The 14959-nt window shown below is 56.4% G+C and overlaps 1 protein-coding gene across 1 annotated transcript in view; it reads right to left on the bottom strand.

The window, feature by feature from the left end:
- Window positions 1–1613: 1613 nt before the first annotated feature.
- LOC108495018 (carboxyl-terminal PDZ ligand of neuronal nitric oxide synthase protein-like) overlaps window positions 1614–14959 on the bottom strand; it is a 29539-nt gene continuing 16193 nt past the window's right edge. The window contains exons 3-11 of the mRNA XM_017810223.1: window positions 9768–9860; window positions 9020–9078; window positions 7508–7616; window positions 6990–7131; window positions 6444–6604; window positions 5244–5411; window positions 4408–4585; window positions 3797–4154; window positions 1614–3693 (exon numbers count right to left, since the gene is read on the bottom strand). Of these exons, the coding sequence (XP_017665712.1) occupies window positions 3219–3693; window positions 3797–4154; window positions 4408–4585; window positions 5244–5411; window positions 6444–6604; window positions 6990–7131; window positions 7508–7616; window positions 9020–9078; window positions 9768–9860 (1743 nt within the window). The 3' untranslated portion in view covers window positions 1614–3218. The remainder of the gene's footprint in view (window positions 3694–3796; window positions 4155–4407; window positions 4586–5243; window positions 5412–6443; window positions 6605–6989; window positions 7132–7507; window positions 7617–9019; window positions 9079–9767; window positions 9861–14959) is intronic.

The raw sequence follows: 14959 nt of genomic DNA, 5'->3' as shown, positions 1-14959 counted from the left end.
CGCGGGCTCCGAGTTCAATACCGTCTTTTTGTGACAAGCTAATAAGCTGTCTGCATGGCGGCCTGTAATTAGCGCTGTCGATATTCATTTGGAAACGGGGACCGCGCTGAGCGGCTCCGCTGACGGCGCTTCCCTTTGTGGAGGCTCCGGGCTGGTCCCTCCTCACCTCCGGGCAGCGGCAGAGGAGGGACGGGGATGCGGCGGGTGTTGGATGTGCTGGTGTGTGTGTGGGACACTCGGGTCCCCACTGAGGGAAGCACCAGCCATGGGGGTGCTGAGCCCCTGAGATCAAAACCTGCCCCACTCCCAGCCCTGTGTGATCCTGGCCCTGTCCTCCATGGAGGAGCTGCCACTGGCCCCAGGTGTGGGGTGTCCCCTGTGCCCTGTCCTGTGGCACTGCGTGGGGAGATGGGAATGTGGAGGGGGCTTTGCCTGGGGTGACTGTCTCTTTCCGGAGTCGTGGGGCACCAAGGAGCCCCAGGGATCACTGGGACGTGCTGTGTTGCTGCATGGTCTCACCTTTCCAGGCAGCCTGATCCTGGGGTCTCACATGCAGAATTCCTGAGGGGCCTGGGGCTACCTGAGCCGGGAGATCACTGGGACATCACTCCCCGGGGTGCTGTTTGCAGCTGGTCAGTGTTGTGGGGGCACCAGGAACTGCCCCCTTCTGTGGGAATGGCCTGGATCTGCCAGGCAGGAATTGTCTGAAGTATGGAGCAACTTTTACCTCTGTTACACAAAGGAAACTTTCCTCCTCTTTCTGTCGGAGATGCTCACTCCATTGAGATGATTGGCATACTGGAGAGCTGAGAAACTAAATTGTTTATACACTAATGAATAGAAGCTTGATTGCAAGATCCTGTTTGGAAAATTATAGTGCTGAATTGAAGCCGTACAATTACATCCAAAATGCTGCATATTCATTTCATCTGCTTTGCATAGAGATTAACAAGCGAGCCCTAAAGCAGACTCTGAAATTAAAGCTAACACCAGATTTAGTCACAGGTTACAAACTAAATGGCATTGTTTGATGGATATGAATCTTTACCACCTGCCTGCCTGATGATTGCTAGCAGCTTAGCAGACAGCAAAGGAAAAAGTTTCTTCCCATGAAGGAAGCATAATAAGGCTCTGGGCTGGAAGTGCCCCCTCCCCACACAGGCAGCCCCCCCGGCAGATGTCTGCGGTGGGCCCAGGGAAAGGGCTCCCTGTTCCCCACTCTGTCCTGCTGGAGACTGTACCCACTCTGTGGAGGGATGGAGAGTAGCCCTGGGACCCCAGAGGTGCTGGGTCCCTCCAGTTGAGTCCCCCCTCCTGCACAGGGGGAGGATCTCAGGGTCTGTCCTAGAGCCTCAGTGCTGAATCGCACAGGGGTTCCCTTCCCCGAACTGCAGGGTGAGGATGATGAGGAGGGCAGGGGCTCTCTTGCCTGTCCTGGCTGCAGGCAGCCCCTGGGGTGTCCCAGAACCCTGGCATGCCACTGCTCCCATCCCATCCTGCATCAAGGTTTGCCACCTGCCTGCCATTTGCCTACTCCCATCTTGTACTCACACCCTGTGTGCTGGGGCCAGGATTTATTTCAGGAGCAGAAATGGGGCCTAGAAAGGGCATCCTGGTGGAAGCTCTGGCAGGTGGTGGTCAGTGCCATGCAGCCCGTGGGGATGCTGCTGGGCCTGGACAGCAGGGGTTCACTGGAGATGGGCCCATCCCTGACTATGGAATCCCTCTGCCCTGTGGTAGCATGTGTGGGGACACAGGACCTCCTACTGTCACTGGCCCTGCCAGGGGGAACAGAAGGGGCTGCTGGGACCTGTACTGGGGTTGCAGGATGGGGAGGGTGTAGGGAGTGGGCTGGCAGCTCAGGGGCTCAGCCGTCATTCCCAGCAGGGATCTTCCCTCTTTGGGAATACCTGTACAGTCCAGAGTCTGACTCCACAGCCTCAGGACTCCCTCTGCGTGGGCCCCGTGGGGCAGAGACACAGCACTGGCTCTGCAAATCCGACACCTTTATTTTTTCCTTTAAAAGTCCGTTACGGAACCGCAGTGAACGGACACGTCATCCTACGGACGGGCTGGGCTGTCACTACCGCACTACGGGACAGCCCAGCCCAGCTTTACAGCCCCCAGCCCCGTCACCAGCCCCCTCCCAGCCCTGTCACTGCCATGGCCGGCTCTGGGGTGTCCTGTCACCCCTATCTCCCTGTGGGAGCAGCAGTGTCAGGGACAGGCAGCGTGGCAGCCCCGAGTCTCCATTTCTGCTTGACACTTCCCAACTCGACTCTCCAACACTTTCCCAACACCCTCTCACAATCAGCCAAGGTGGATAAGGATCCCCTTGTTCCCTCCCCAAAACCTGCCCTTCACCCAACACTCTTCCTTAGACCTTAACTCCTTCCAGGACAGTCACACTTCCCAGAACAAACCCAAACCACACTGTAACACCCTAAACCAGTGCAAGGAGCAGCCTCCTGCCTGTAGCCACCAGCAAGAGCCCAAGACATGGGATGCACCCTTTCCCTTCCTTGGGGGTCACCCCCCACTGCCACAGGCTCCCAGGGCCAGCCCTGCACCCATCTGTGGCCTCACGGGGATGGTCCCAGCCTATGTGGGCAGTGGGTGCTGGAGAGTGGGAAAAGGCACCTGTGGAGGGAGGCAGTGGTGGCTTCACCGTGTGGGGGCACAGTGGTGGGGCTGCTGTCCCCAAAGCTGGGCTGGGCACAGTGTGGCACTGGTAGACACAGGCTGCTCTGGAGAGAACCAGCATGGTGGCAGTGGGGTGGCAGCCTGGGACCCGCCTTGGGGAGCTGGACAGGGGAGTGACACTGTGGCTGTGCCACATGGCCTCGCTCAGGCTACCAAGGGCAGCAACTGGTGAACCAGAACAGCCTCGTGTGTGGGTGTTCCCAGCCCTGTGCTGTGCCCTGCCCAGGGCTTCCACCCTTCAGTTCCCAGGGATTTTCTGCCGTGGAGCATCCCTGGCTGTGTGAGCAGGGACAGGACAGTGGATGGCAGTGTGAGCTGGTGCAGACCAAGGGCAGGGCTGGTCAGGTCCCATCCTGTGCAGTGGCCCCAAGGTGGTGGTGGGAGCTGTTATGTGGGATGGGGACAGCAAGGGGACCTGCCTCACAGCCTGGGCACAGGGACCCCCAACCCCAGCATAGGGTCGTGGACGGAGCTGCCGGGGCTGCTGCCACCAGCTGCCACCCACTGCAGTCCCACTAAGAGAGGACCCTGCTGGGCCCCACGGCAGTGTCCAGCTCATCCTCGGAGAAGCTGATGTGCAAGCAGGTGTCGTCCGCAGGGGAGAAGGGCAGGGAGCTGTCCGTGGGGCTGCCCAGGGCTGCCAACTCCTTGGCCAGGGCCTCGCTGGCTGCTGGGTCACGGATGCTGGCCAAGGGGGACATTGGCCCGCTCTCTCCAGTCCTGTCCTTGCCCAGGCTGCGTTGGCACATCCCAGCAGGGCCGGGCTCTGTGCTGGAGGCAGTGCTCCGTGCGGGAGTCCTCGCCTCAGAGTCCAAGAGGGTGAGGGAGCTGGCAGTGATGCTGGTGAGGCTGGAGATGCTGGCGCTGGGCAGGCTCAGGCTGGCAGCGCTCTCAGGCTTCACCTCCACCTCCAGGCTCGGGGAGGTCTTGCTTGACCTTTTGCGTAGGATGGGCGGTGGCGGGTTGAGCTTGGGAATGGGCGGCTGGCGCCTGGAAAGGCGAAGAGAGAGAGGAGGTAATGGGCAAGTACTTACCTGCACCACTCAGGGTGTTCCCGGGCCAGCTGGCGGGACGCAGAGGTGGCACATCCTACCTGTCCTCGTCCCCTCTGTCTGCGTCATCCACCTTCTGCCGGCTGCTCCCGTTGAGCAGAGCGAAGTCACTGACCTCGGAGCCCTCCACGCGCCGGCTGAGCCCGTCCTGCCCCTCCAGCACCGCCAGGCACTCGTCCCCCTCCTTGCTGCCGTAGCGGTGGCTGCCCCTGTCCAGGCTGACGAGGTTGAGGTAGGAGTCCCTGGGGCCCAGGGTGGGCAGCGAGCCGGGGGCCACGGGGCTGCCCAGGATGCTGGCGGGGGTGGAGGTGGACGGCAGGTGGACGTCCAGGCTGTAGTGGTTCTTCAGGTTCAGGGAGAGGGATTGGGCCAGGGACAGGTTTTGCAAGGAGCGGTCAACTGTGAGAGAAGGACAAAGGGACACATGAAAACTGGGGATCTCCAATCCAGCTGCTCCCCTAGACTGAGGGGTGCAGAAATGCCCCAAAGCCACCCAGAGCCTGCTGGGATGGTACTGGGACGACCCCAATTGCTCCCTGTGACCACAAGGGGTGTGCAGATGGTCCAGAGGGATGGAACTGGGGGCACCCCAGCACCCAAACAACCTTGGTGTGTGAGGAGGGGTCCCCTTGGTGTGTGGGGAGGAGCTCACCCGGCTGCCGGTGCTCGTCCCGCTGCTCCTCGCGGGCCTCCAGCACCGTGAGCTGCCGCACCAGCAGCGAGACGTGCTGCAGCAGGTCGCGGTTGGTCAGCAGGAGCTGCCGCACCCGGGCTTGCGCCTCGATCCGCGCCGCCGTCTCGGCCGCCAGTTGGTCCTTCAGCAGCTGCACCTGCGGGCCGGGCCGGGGCGATGCGGGGAGGGAAGGGATGATGCGGGCCGGGCCGGGCCGGGCGGAGCATCCCCGGAGCATCCCCGGGACCGGCGGAGCGGCGGCGCCACAGCGCCCCCTGCCGGCCCCGCCGCGGCACCCCCGGTGACCCCCCCGAGCTGGTCCAGCGGCACCCCCGGGTGTGTGTGTGGGGTCTGTTGTCCCTCCGCTAACGAGAAACGAGCAGGGGAGGTGCCCAGCCGCGGGGCTCCCCGCTCTGATGCTGGTTTGGGGGAAGAGTCACCGAGGGGGGATGATTTCCATCCAAAAATGGGATGAAACAGGGTGAAATGGGAGCTGGGGGCTCTGCCGGACCCTGCCACGCTCCCGAAGCGGTGTGAGGTCGTGCGTGCAGCCAGCCCCGGGTCTGGGGGAGCTCAGCCGTGCTGCAAGCGGTGCTGCACGGGATGCCACAAGCAAGGCTGCGGGTTGCACTGCAAGCGATGCTGCGAGGGGAGCTGCAAACCCTGCCGTGAGCTGTGCCACAAGGAATGCTGCCAGCAGTGCTGCCAGGGCCCCAGCCTGCTCCCACCTGCCCCATTGTCAGCCCAGCCTGGCCAGGCTGGAGCAGGGAGAGGAGAAGGGTTGGTGCCCCCTGAGGGGAGGGCAGGGCGCGTACCTGGGCCACAGCCACCTGCGTCTGCTGCTGCTGCTGGAGGAGCTGCTGCTGGAGCAGCTGGAGGCAGTGCTGGGAGGCCAGCGGGGTGATGGAGGCTGAGGAGCAGGGGCTGCTCGGGCTGAGCAGCTGCTGGGAGCTGGCCAGGTGTAGGGAGCAGTTCTCGGCATCCTGGGCACAAAGAAATGGGCAGGTGAGCGGATCGACCAGCTCAGGCTGGGATTTGGATTGTGGTTCCCCACAGCTCTGACCCAAGTGCAGCAGAGGGGCCCCTGCACCCCTGGCACTCAGGGGGATGTTGAGGGGGCAGCCCTGGGCTCAGTGTCAGGCTCTGCATGTTGTGTGATCCCCAGGACAGTGTGTTTTGGAGCAGCTCCTGCTCCCAGAGAGCTGGCAGGGCTGCATTGGCTATGTCTGGGGAGGGCAGGTCCCCCTGGGAGGAGACAGCAGGAAGTGACCCAAACACCCCACCACCTTTCCGTGATGTGGCTGCCCAGGCTGGGTGGGTATCCTAGTGCCTGGAGCATTTGCTAGTGCCTGCAGCCCTTCCTGCCCCTGCCCTCCCCTGCCTGGGCAGCGCCAGAAGGAATGCACAGGAAATCCCAGCCTTTCCAGGCACGCAAATGAATCCCATGGAGTGCATGTCAGTGCAGCTGTTTTCAGCCAGGCCCTGCGAGCCATACGATTGTGTGAGCTGAAGCGATGCCATTCAGGCCCCTGGGAAGTGCTCCCAGAGCTTTGTGGAGCAGCCACTCATTAAGGCAAAACCACTGCTCGTGCTGAATGTGCCCTGGGTACCTTTGCTGTCAGGGTTGGGCCCCCTTGGGATGTTGCTCCCTGGGCTTGGGTGGTGAGGGGAGCTGGGGATTGCTGCTGAGGGAGTCGGACAAGCAACTGCTGCAGAGCAGCTCTGGGGGCACAGAAATCCACCCTGGGCTGTGTCTGAAGCCTGCTCAGCCATGCGCCGCGGCCCCACTCCTGCCTCTCGCCTCAAGCCCTGCCCCAGCACTGAGACACAGCCCTACTGTGGGAAAACTGGGAGCTAAACAGCCTGTCCTGAGCAGGGAGCCAGAGGTGGGGGGGTCTGCAATGAGGTCTCCATGAAAGTGCCTCCAAATCAAGCCATGATACAATGACCCTGAGCGGAGGGACCCCAGCAGCGGCAGAGCACAAAGACTGTCCCCCAGCCCTCCCCCCCATTACCTGGCCGTTCTTATCCTTTGAGGCTTGCCCAGGTTTCAGCATGCCAAGGTCCCCCCTGGCACCTGGCAGCTCTCTAGGTCCCCTCTCAGACATACAGATGCCCTCAGTGTCGATGCCAACCTCGTCCATATCCGTGATCTTGGAGCCCTTTATCTGGTGGACTTCAAACGAGACGGACACGTGAACCCGAGCCCCCCTTCCCCGTGCAGGAGCGCAGGAAGAGCCAGGGCCCCGCGCAGGGCTGGGAGCTCGGGGAAGCTCAGGGACAACAGCCAGGATTGCTCCAAGTCTTGGCATGCGGTGAAGGGGCCGGAGGGAGGGAGCAGGGCAGCCGAGGGGCTGCAGACCCTGAGCTTGCTGGATGAGGGGGCTCCACCTCCCCAGTGCCCAGTGGGCAGACAGGGCAGATTCCCCATGCCCCCTACCTGAAGGGGTCCGAAGCACATGAGGGACGTGCGACCTTGCAGTTGCCCACCCCAGAGCACCCCCCCACCCACTGCTGAGGGGTGGGGGGTCTGCCCGTGCCCCAGGGGAGCCATGAGTCACCTTCCAGCGGCTGCTCCTCGGCTGACTTGTCGCTGGCCCCGTCCGCCTGCCCGTCGGCGTTGTGCAGGGCGTGCTGCAGGCTCAGCTTGTGGCACACCTCGAAGGCCTGTCCCACCGTGCGCACCACGCGCATCGCCTGGCTCTGCGGAGCAACCCCGCACTGCTCAGCCCAGGGCGGCCGCGCTGCCACCGCCACCACCCCGCCACCCACGGGGCACTCAGGAACCTGCCCCACGCTGCCGGGCCTCCTCCTGTGCCGGGGGCTCCCAGTTCCTCACTCTGGATCTCGGTGTTCCTATCCCTGTGTGGACTGCGCCGCTGCCCGGGCTGGGCAGGAGGGGACAAGCGCCAGGCACGTTGTTTTGGGGATGTCCAGCACTGGCGCTGCCTTAGTGTCTCCCCAGGGATCTGCACCCTCTAACCCAGCAGCTATTTAGGTTCCTGCACAGGAAGGAGTGAGGTCCCTCATAGACCTCTTTCCCAGGGATGGCCTGGGTGCAGCCTTGGGAGTGTCCTACCTTCTTCTTGGATTTGAAGACGTTGCACCTGAAGGAGTTGTTGGCGCCGTCCCTTGCGATGTAGCTGAAAATTTTCAGGTCTTGCGAGTCATGAGAGACGTAGAAGATTCTAGGTGGGAGAGAGACAAAGGGAATTAAACAGCCAGGGGATTTTCCGCCCTCCAGACCACCTCATCTCCTGTGGGTACCTAGGATGGGTGGGCTCCAGGGTTGGAGGAATGAGGCGGTGCTGCTGCACAGCCCCTCCTGCAATTTTGAAGGCAGGAGGCGATGGATTTAGAGAGTGTTTCAGGCTTGATGGAAAACCTTCTGGTTTCTGAGGCAGGCAAAAGCTTTTTAAAGATGCCGTGGGAAAGTGAAAAAATCTATAGTCTTGGAAAGCGTATGGCTATTTTTAGCCCCAGCAATTAACCCCTGCCCAGGCTGCAGCGTGGTAGAACCGCCTGTATGAGTGTCCTGCCCCTCAGGGCAGCCAGCCTGGGGACCTGATAGGTTCCCCCTGGGCAGCAGGCAGGTGGCACAGCACAAAAGCCTCTCCCAGGGATGCTGAGTGCACTCGGAGGATTTCTCTCTCTGATATTCAGGCTGACATTCTTCCCTGAGCTGCAAAACCATTTTTGAAGACTTTTTTATATGTTTGATTTAATTGGGTAAAAACGTGACAAGTGAGTTCAGCTCTGAACAGAGAAGAAACCAAAGGGATTCTTGAAATGTTCTTTTTCTTCTACTCTTTTTCTGTCACTGGAATTTTTTGGGTGTTGAACTTGCAATTGGAGCAGTTGTTGTAGATCCTGTAATAATCTTTAAAGAAAGTCAGAGGTGAGAAGTGGGCATGGATAATGCATCAGCACATCCTCTGCTCCTTATCTCCTTGCCAAGGGCTCTGACCCCTAAAACCAGTGTTGGGGATCCCCGTCCTGTGGGTTCTGTGCTCGTGATACAATTATTTATTGGCAGATCTAACAGCCTGGAGCACTCTGTGCTCTTAACTGTGTCCTCAGGCCACACACCATTACTGGGGTTGCCTTCACATCCCCGAGGGCTCCTGAGGCACCAGATGGGGCTTGTGGTCTCTGAAATTCCTCAAGATCCTATGGCAGGCACCATGGAAAGTAATGCTCTCTTACCACGTCCATAAGGGTTAATTCCCTGCAAGCACTTACACCTGAGAGTAAGGCCCTTCTTCAGAAGCACACAGAGAACCATGCTCTGAAGGAAAACTGTGGGAGGCCTGTCTTCAGAGGCAAAATCAGAGAGTAATCCGGGTTGAGGCACCTCTGGGGGTCACCTGGGTGACCCTGTTCAAAGCAGAGCCAGCTTCAAAGCGAGATCAGTCCATCTCGCTCTCAAAAATGTATGAAAAGGATTCCCCATCGGCAGTAACTCTGTACCCTCGTTAATTTTAGATGGTCCTTTGGAAAGCCGTGGTGGAGGTATCTCAGCAGGTGGGAGGATGGTACACATCACCCAGGGCTGACTGGGCCTCCCTGGTGTGAATCCCCCGCTACGTACCTGTACACGGGGTCGTGCATCACCACCATCTTACTCTCGTCCCAGGTCCACTCCTTTCTCTGTTAGAAGAGGGCAGAAAGAAAATTACAGTAAATCAGGTAAAGGTGAAACTCCACCATGCTGATGGTAGGAAACCTGGGGAATGGTGTGTTTGACCCCAGCCAAAATCCAAGCTATAGCGTGACTAGATGAGCAGTGGCTGTTTTAACAGTATCTTGGAGGGAAATGGATTTTTTTTGATCATTTATCATATCTGATCACAGCCTTCAGGGCTGAAAATGGTCCCTAAGATTAATTTATAGCATCAAATATGCAGAAGAGTTCCATGTTTTGGGGAAGAAGGCCCTGAGCTGGGCCTTAGGAGATCTGGATCCAGCTGCTCGGTGGGAAGCTCAGTTGGGCAAAGAGCTGAGGGGTGCTCAGACCAGGCATCATGGAAAAAGCTTACTGGTATTAGCAACAAAAAGAAACTGTATTTCTTTAGAGCTTGGCATTTTTTTTTGATAGAAAAAACCCAATCCTCTTCCCATGGTGTAATTTTCACACTCTTTTTTTCAGCAAGGTTTTGTTATTAGTTGGATGGAAACTGTAGTGTTTTCTTGTGAAAATTCTGGGTGGTTTATAAGAGAAGGCCAGTTTTGGTTAGAAGTGTGACTACCCCGAGCAGCAGTAACACTCAGACATGGCCATAGCCAACATCCCAGGTGCCCTGGCCCCAAGGGCCCTGGCTGGGCTGGAGAAGCCTCACCTTCTGCTTCTTGCGCAGGATCACCTTCACCCCGTCCACAGACACGATGATGCTCACCTTCTTCTTCTTAATGTTCTTGGCTTTGAATTCATACTGGTGAGAAGAAAAATCCAAGTTTAAAAGAGTATTGGGGGGTACCTGGGACAGTGTGTGATAGCCAGTGTCTTAGGTGAAAATGTCAGGGTTTAGTTTAATTTCAGCTGCCGAGGGAGGTAGGAATTTGTTTTATTCTACCAAGAAAAACCATGTCAGGAAGGACATGCTGCTGTAGCTGGAATGTGGGGCAGGATCCTGGCTTTGTCAGGAGCATCCCTTGGGAGAGGACTAGTAGAGCTCAATCCTCTGGACTACATTTAATTTGGATCTGGGAAGAACATGTGTTTTGGCCATGCCTGGTCCAGCAGGATTCTGCTCCCGAGGTCTGATGGGGAGGTGGCACTGGCAGCAAACACCAAGCAGTGATTTATGGCATCCCTCGTGTGTCAGTGCTGCGGTGCATGGGGAATATAAAATCACTCAGGAGCTGCAGGGAGGGCCAGATGGGCGGCAGTAACGAAATTATAGCTCAGCCATTTGCATAATCACATTAACCTCTGTGGGATCAGGATCTCTGGAGAAAACCCCAGCTCCTCACCTGCAGGTGTCTGCAGCCTGAGCTCACCTCCATTTGTGTTAAAAATTAAACACTGGCTTTTAAATGTTGCTTTAACTGACAGCCAGAAGCATGGCAGAGCACTTCCACTCTGGGGACCGGCGTTTACAGCACTCATCCTTCCTGCCCCCATTTTAGGCACTATTTTCAGTTCCAAATACAGCATTTTGATACCCCATATTTTTTGCATTCCCTATCTGAAATTCACTGCTTTGTCACGTCACTTTGGAGAACCAATGCAGCCCGTGTGATTTTTGGGTGTGGAGCACAAGGTGACGCCAAGCAGCCAAGTGCAGTCTGAAGTCTACCTAGGCCATGTAATTAGACACCTAATTAGAACTGATCTCTTTATACAGTCAGTGGAGGTGCAGGGAGCACTTGAAGTGTTAACAGAGTCCAGGCACCTCTTTTGGGAGGCTGAAGTTGAAGGACTGTGTGTGGCTCTGTCACCCAAGCTCTGCAGGGAAGACGCAGATCTTCCCAGCTCCTCAGCACCCATTGTAAGCCTTACAGACAGAAAATTGGGTGGCTTTCATGTGTATCAGGCCTTTGATGCTGTTCATTGAATTGTTAGCACTCTGCAAGGTTTATGGTATCAGACAGACTCTGGATTAAACCACAGCCTTTTGATCTCCCCATGAATTATTACTTTCAGACAAGCTCTTTAAAAATCTATCTATAGCGCTATTGCGTGTGAAGCTAGAACTAAATTTGCTATACACGTTTTTTATTTATGGGGAGGAGTGAGAGGAAGGGTGAGGTGGTGAGGGCATCCTGCAGACTGCCAGGGGGGCCCACAGGGATGTGCTGTGTGCGGGTCTGAGGCCAGGCAGATGGGCCCACCATGGCCAGCACCTGAGAGGCTTCTCACACCCTCCACCCAAGCAGCCCCTCGTGCCCAGTGCCCCCAGCCCAGCTGCTCCCCCTCCCCTGCACTCACCAAACTGTTTCTCCTTGCCTGCTTCCGTGAATGTCAATAAACCCGGGATAGACTGTTCTGCCCGCTAGAGAGCTGTTTATCTTTCTTTATACACAAATGGCTGGGAAAATACTAGCTGAGCTTTCCAAGAAAGAGCAATACAGTGTATTTTCCCATTGTAGCAACAGGGGTGCAATTACATTCAAACAAGGCTCTTTACTCAAAGGCTTTAAGCAAAGTCCAAGCCTGGATTTTGCAGAGATGCTTTTTCTTTCTCTCTCGGACAGAAAGGAACAATTGGGAGCAGCGGCAGCGCATCTGCGGGTGCTGCCAGGAGGGATGGCAAGGCTCTAATCCCAGGGAACTCCAGCCAGCTCCCACACAGCACCTCCCCAGCCTGGCTTCGGGACAGGTACAGGGTTCAGCTCCAGGCAGAGCTGTACAGCACTGTGAGCTGGATGTGGCCCTTTGCCACAGCATCCTCAGTGAGGAAGGAGTTTGTTGGTTCTCACTAGTGGCCACTGCTGCATCCTCCTGGGAGCACCTGGTCAGGGCACAGGAGGGCTTGGGACCCAGCTGTGGTCGGAATTAGCTCAGCCCCAAAACAGTTAAAACTCAGTGGGCCCCAAAATCCTTTCTGAAGGGTGAAACCCCTCAGGCAGCAGGAGCTGTAGGATGTCCCAGCACAGGCAGCAGGAACACCAGCTGGGTGAGAGCACTGTGCTCCCGGAGCAGGGATGGGCAGAGCCCCACGTGAGGTGGGGCTGGACTCTCTCCCCACCTCTCCACAGAAGAGGCAGATGGGATACAGCGTCACTCATTTAATTGCTTCCTATCAAGCAGGAATCAGTATTTTAATGAACCGTGATTTATGTAAGGACAAAAAAGCACATGGAAAAACGCACCCAAAGGGTGCAGACTTTCTCCTATAAAACGGTCATGCACAAACCAACCTCCATCCCGGCACGAGGCTCCTGGCTGACCTGGCACTGTCACCAAAGTGAAGTGTAGCCACTGATTTTTTTCTTGCTATTGAATTGATGTGATTTTTTTTTCCCCCGGATTTGTCAAGGTTACCCACAATCCAAACCCACACAGCAGCATTTATCTCTGCTGCCTTCCACAATTCAATCGCTATTCCCCTGCTGCTCGTGCTGTCCTATGGGGGAAAGCTTTGTGGATGCTAAAGGATCTGCAGTTGCCCTTGCAGGCAGCAATTCAGCAGCCTGGCAGCTTTCTTAACTAGGGAGGGAAGATGGGAGACTTTATAAAAAAAAATGCAGGTCAAAAAAGGGCAATTAATCTCATTTATTTTAGCAGCGTCATTAATTCTATATCTTCTATGTCTGACCTGGAATACTTTCCATTTCTGCTTTTAAATCCCCATGTTCAAGTCCTTGCCTTTCATACGGTCCCAGACACTGTTGGCATGTAATATTAACTTACCCACGAGCTAAAGACTGTATGACTAGAAATGTTAATGGCGCCGTGTGATGCATATTTCATTGGATAATTCCACCCAAGCAGATATAAATTACACATGCAGTTACCAGCTTCCATCTGCTGATGAAAGTTGGGCTAATGCACATTGGAAATCATGTGCAGTTTCCAGCACTAGGAACAACCTGCATGAATACAGTTATTCAAGGAAGCAATTCTTAATGTGATTAATTACCGAAGGTATCAGGGCCTTCATTATGCAAATGAAAACTGTCATAAAATAGAGAGTTTGCAGGTCTTGGAGGCAGACTCTGCTTCCAAAAAATGCATCTTCCTCATTAACAAGGAGCACCAGGGCCAGAACATGCTCCTGGCCACGGTTCAAATGGTGTTTTAACTTGTATTAAGGGAAATCAAGGCAGAGGCTCTCCAGGTTTTTAAACAGAAGTGTGTCAATTCTCCCAATCACAGCTGGGTACGGACTTATTTGCATGCCCAAAGGAAGATGCCACAGGCTTGGAAATGGACGACTTCTTCCTGCAGCCATAAATTCTGCAGCCAGCTCTCAGCCTGCTGCCCTGCCCTCGGCCTCCCCTCGCCCCGGCCGGGCCTGGCAGGGTGCAGGATCTATGTGTCCATAAACAACCCCTCAACAATAACCAGTCCCAGCCCCTTCCCAAGCCCAGCCTGCCAGACGGACACAGGGAGCATGGCAATGAGGAGGTGGGAATGAGCTCAGCTCTGCCCCCCGACAGCGTCCCCCTGGCAGGACCCCCAACCCTGCTCCCAGCCTGGCATCCTTCCCTCCACCGTGGTGTGCGACCTCCAGGACTATACCAGGGCCACCTTAGGAATTAAAACCATGATGAATCCAAGTATTTCAAGCTCAGGAATGTGATTAATTTCAAAGTGACTGACACTGTGAGGATGGTGAGGACAGGGCATTAGCTCGGCTGCTGTTTGAACGGCGGGTGCTGGGAGTGCTGCCCGTGGAACTGATGCTACAGAAAACCCCAGAGTTCTTCTCCCAGCCAGCACAGCTTAGCTGAGCTCTGTGTGTCGCCTCAGAGCTGACAAGGAGCACTGTCAGTTCCCACACCATTTGGACAGCAGGCTGTGGTCCAGCCTCTGATCCCTCCTTCAGCATCACATCCCACCTTCCCGGGACAGCTGCTGCGGTCACCGGTCAGCGCTGCCCTCCCCGCGGCTCCGTCTGGACACTGCTGGGTTATAGCCCTTCCTTTGTCCCTCTGGGGAAGCATGTGCCTGTCTGAATCCTCTGAACTCCCCATGCCTGTCTGAATCCTCTGAACTCCCCGTGCCCGTCGGAGCACACGCTCCTGGGGCCGTGGCCGCTGTGAATGTGGCCAGGCATAGTCTGGGGCTGTGCTGCAGTAACTGGGCAACACGGACACAAAAGCGACGCAGGAAGCGCTGCAGACCAGGAGAGCACCTCCTGCCCAGTGGAAAAATGAGAATTTATGATCCTTGGAAACATAAAACTGTTCAGTGGAAAGCAGAAACTGAAGGGGGAGTACAATAGGCAAGAAGAATGCTGGCAACATACCCAAAGTCTCTTTTTCTCATTTAAATTAGTTCCTTCCACCATCCAGCAAACCCTCTGTAGATGCCGCACACTGCTGCCCACGCAGCAAGCTGAGGGGGCTGAGGAGCTATCACAGCCCTCCTGGGTTTCTGGGAGTCCCTGGAAGGGCAGCAAGGAAATGTGACCCCAGCCCATCACAGAGGATCCCTGGGTGGCCAGTGGTGCTGGCTGAGCTCGGGCAGGGGCTGTGAGGATGCTGCCCTGGCTGGTCAGGTAAGGAGAAGGAGGGGAAAGAGCTGTTTTTTATCCAGGTCTCCTTTGCCATCTGAGGAGTTCTGCTTCACAGCATTCAGGTGGACATGTTAATACAGGCCTTCCTCTTCATCTCCTTTCTCCTCATCCTCAATAGATCTTACCCTTGGGAGGTCTCAGGCTGCCTTTAAGGCCTCATAGAGCCTTTAAGGATAACTTGATCTTTCCATCTAAAGTGAGATGGCAAAGGACGTGGCTGGAGTTCAGATATTCCTCTGAGCCAGTCCAAAGGATGTGGAGCAGACAGTGATCAGAGTTACACTTATGGGGATGAGCAGGGCTCCTGCAGGTGATGGGAGCTGGTGGGGAGACCAGGGCTAGCA

This window comes from Lepidothrix coronata, unplaced genomic scaffold, assembly GCF_001604755.1.
Source record: "Lepidothrix coronata isolate B3197 unplaced genomic scaffold, Lepidothrix_coronata-1.0 Scaffold28, whole genome shotgun sequence".
NCBI classification, from domain to species: Eukaryota; Metazoa; Chordata; class Aves; order Passeriformes; family Pipridae; genus Lepidothrix; species Lepidothrix coronata.
This window is presented reverse-complemented; position numbering and strand designations above follow the sequence as displayed.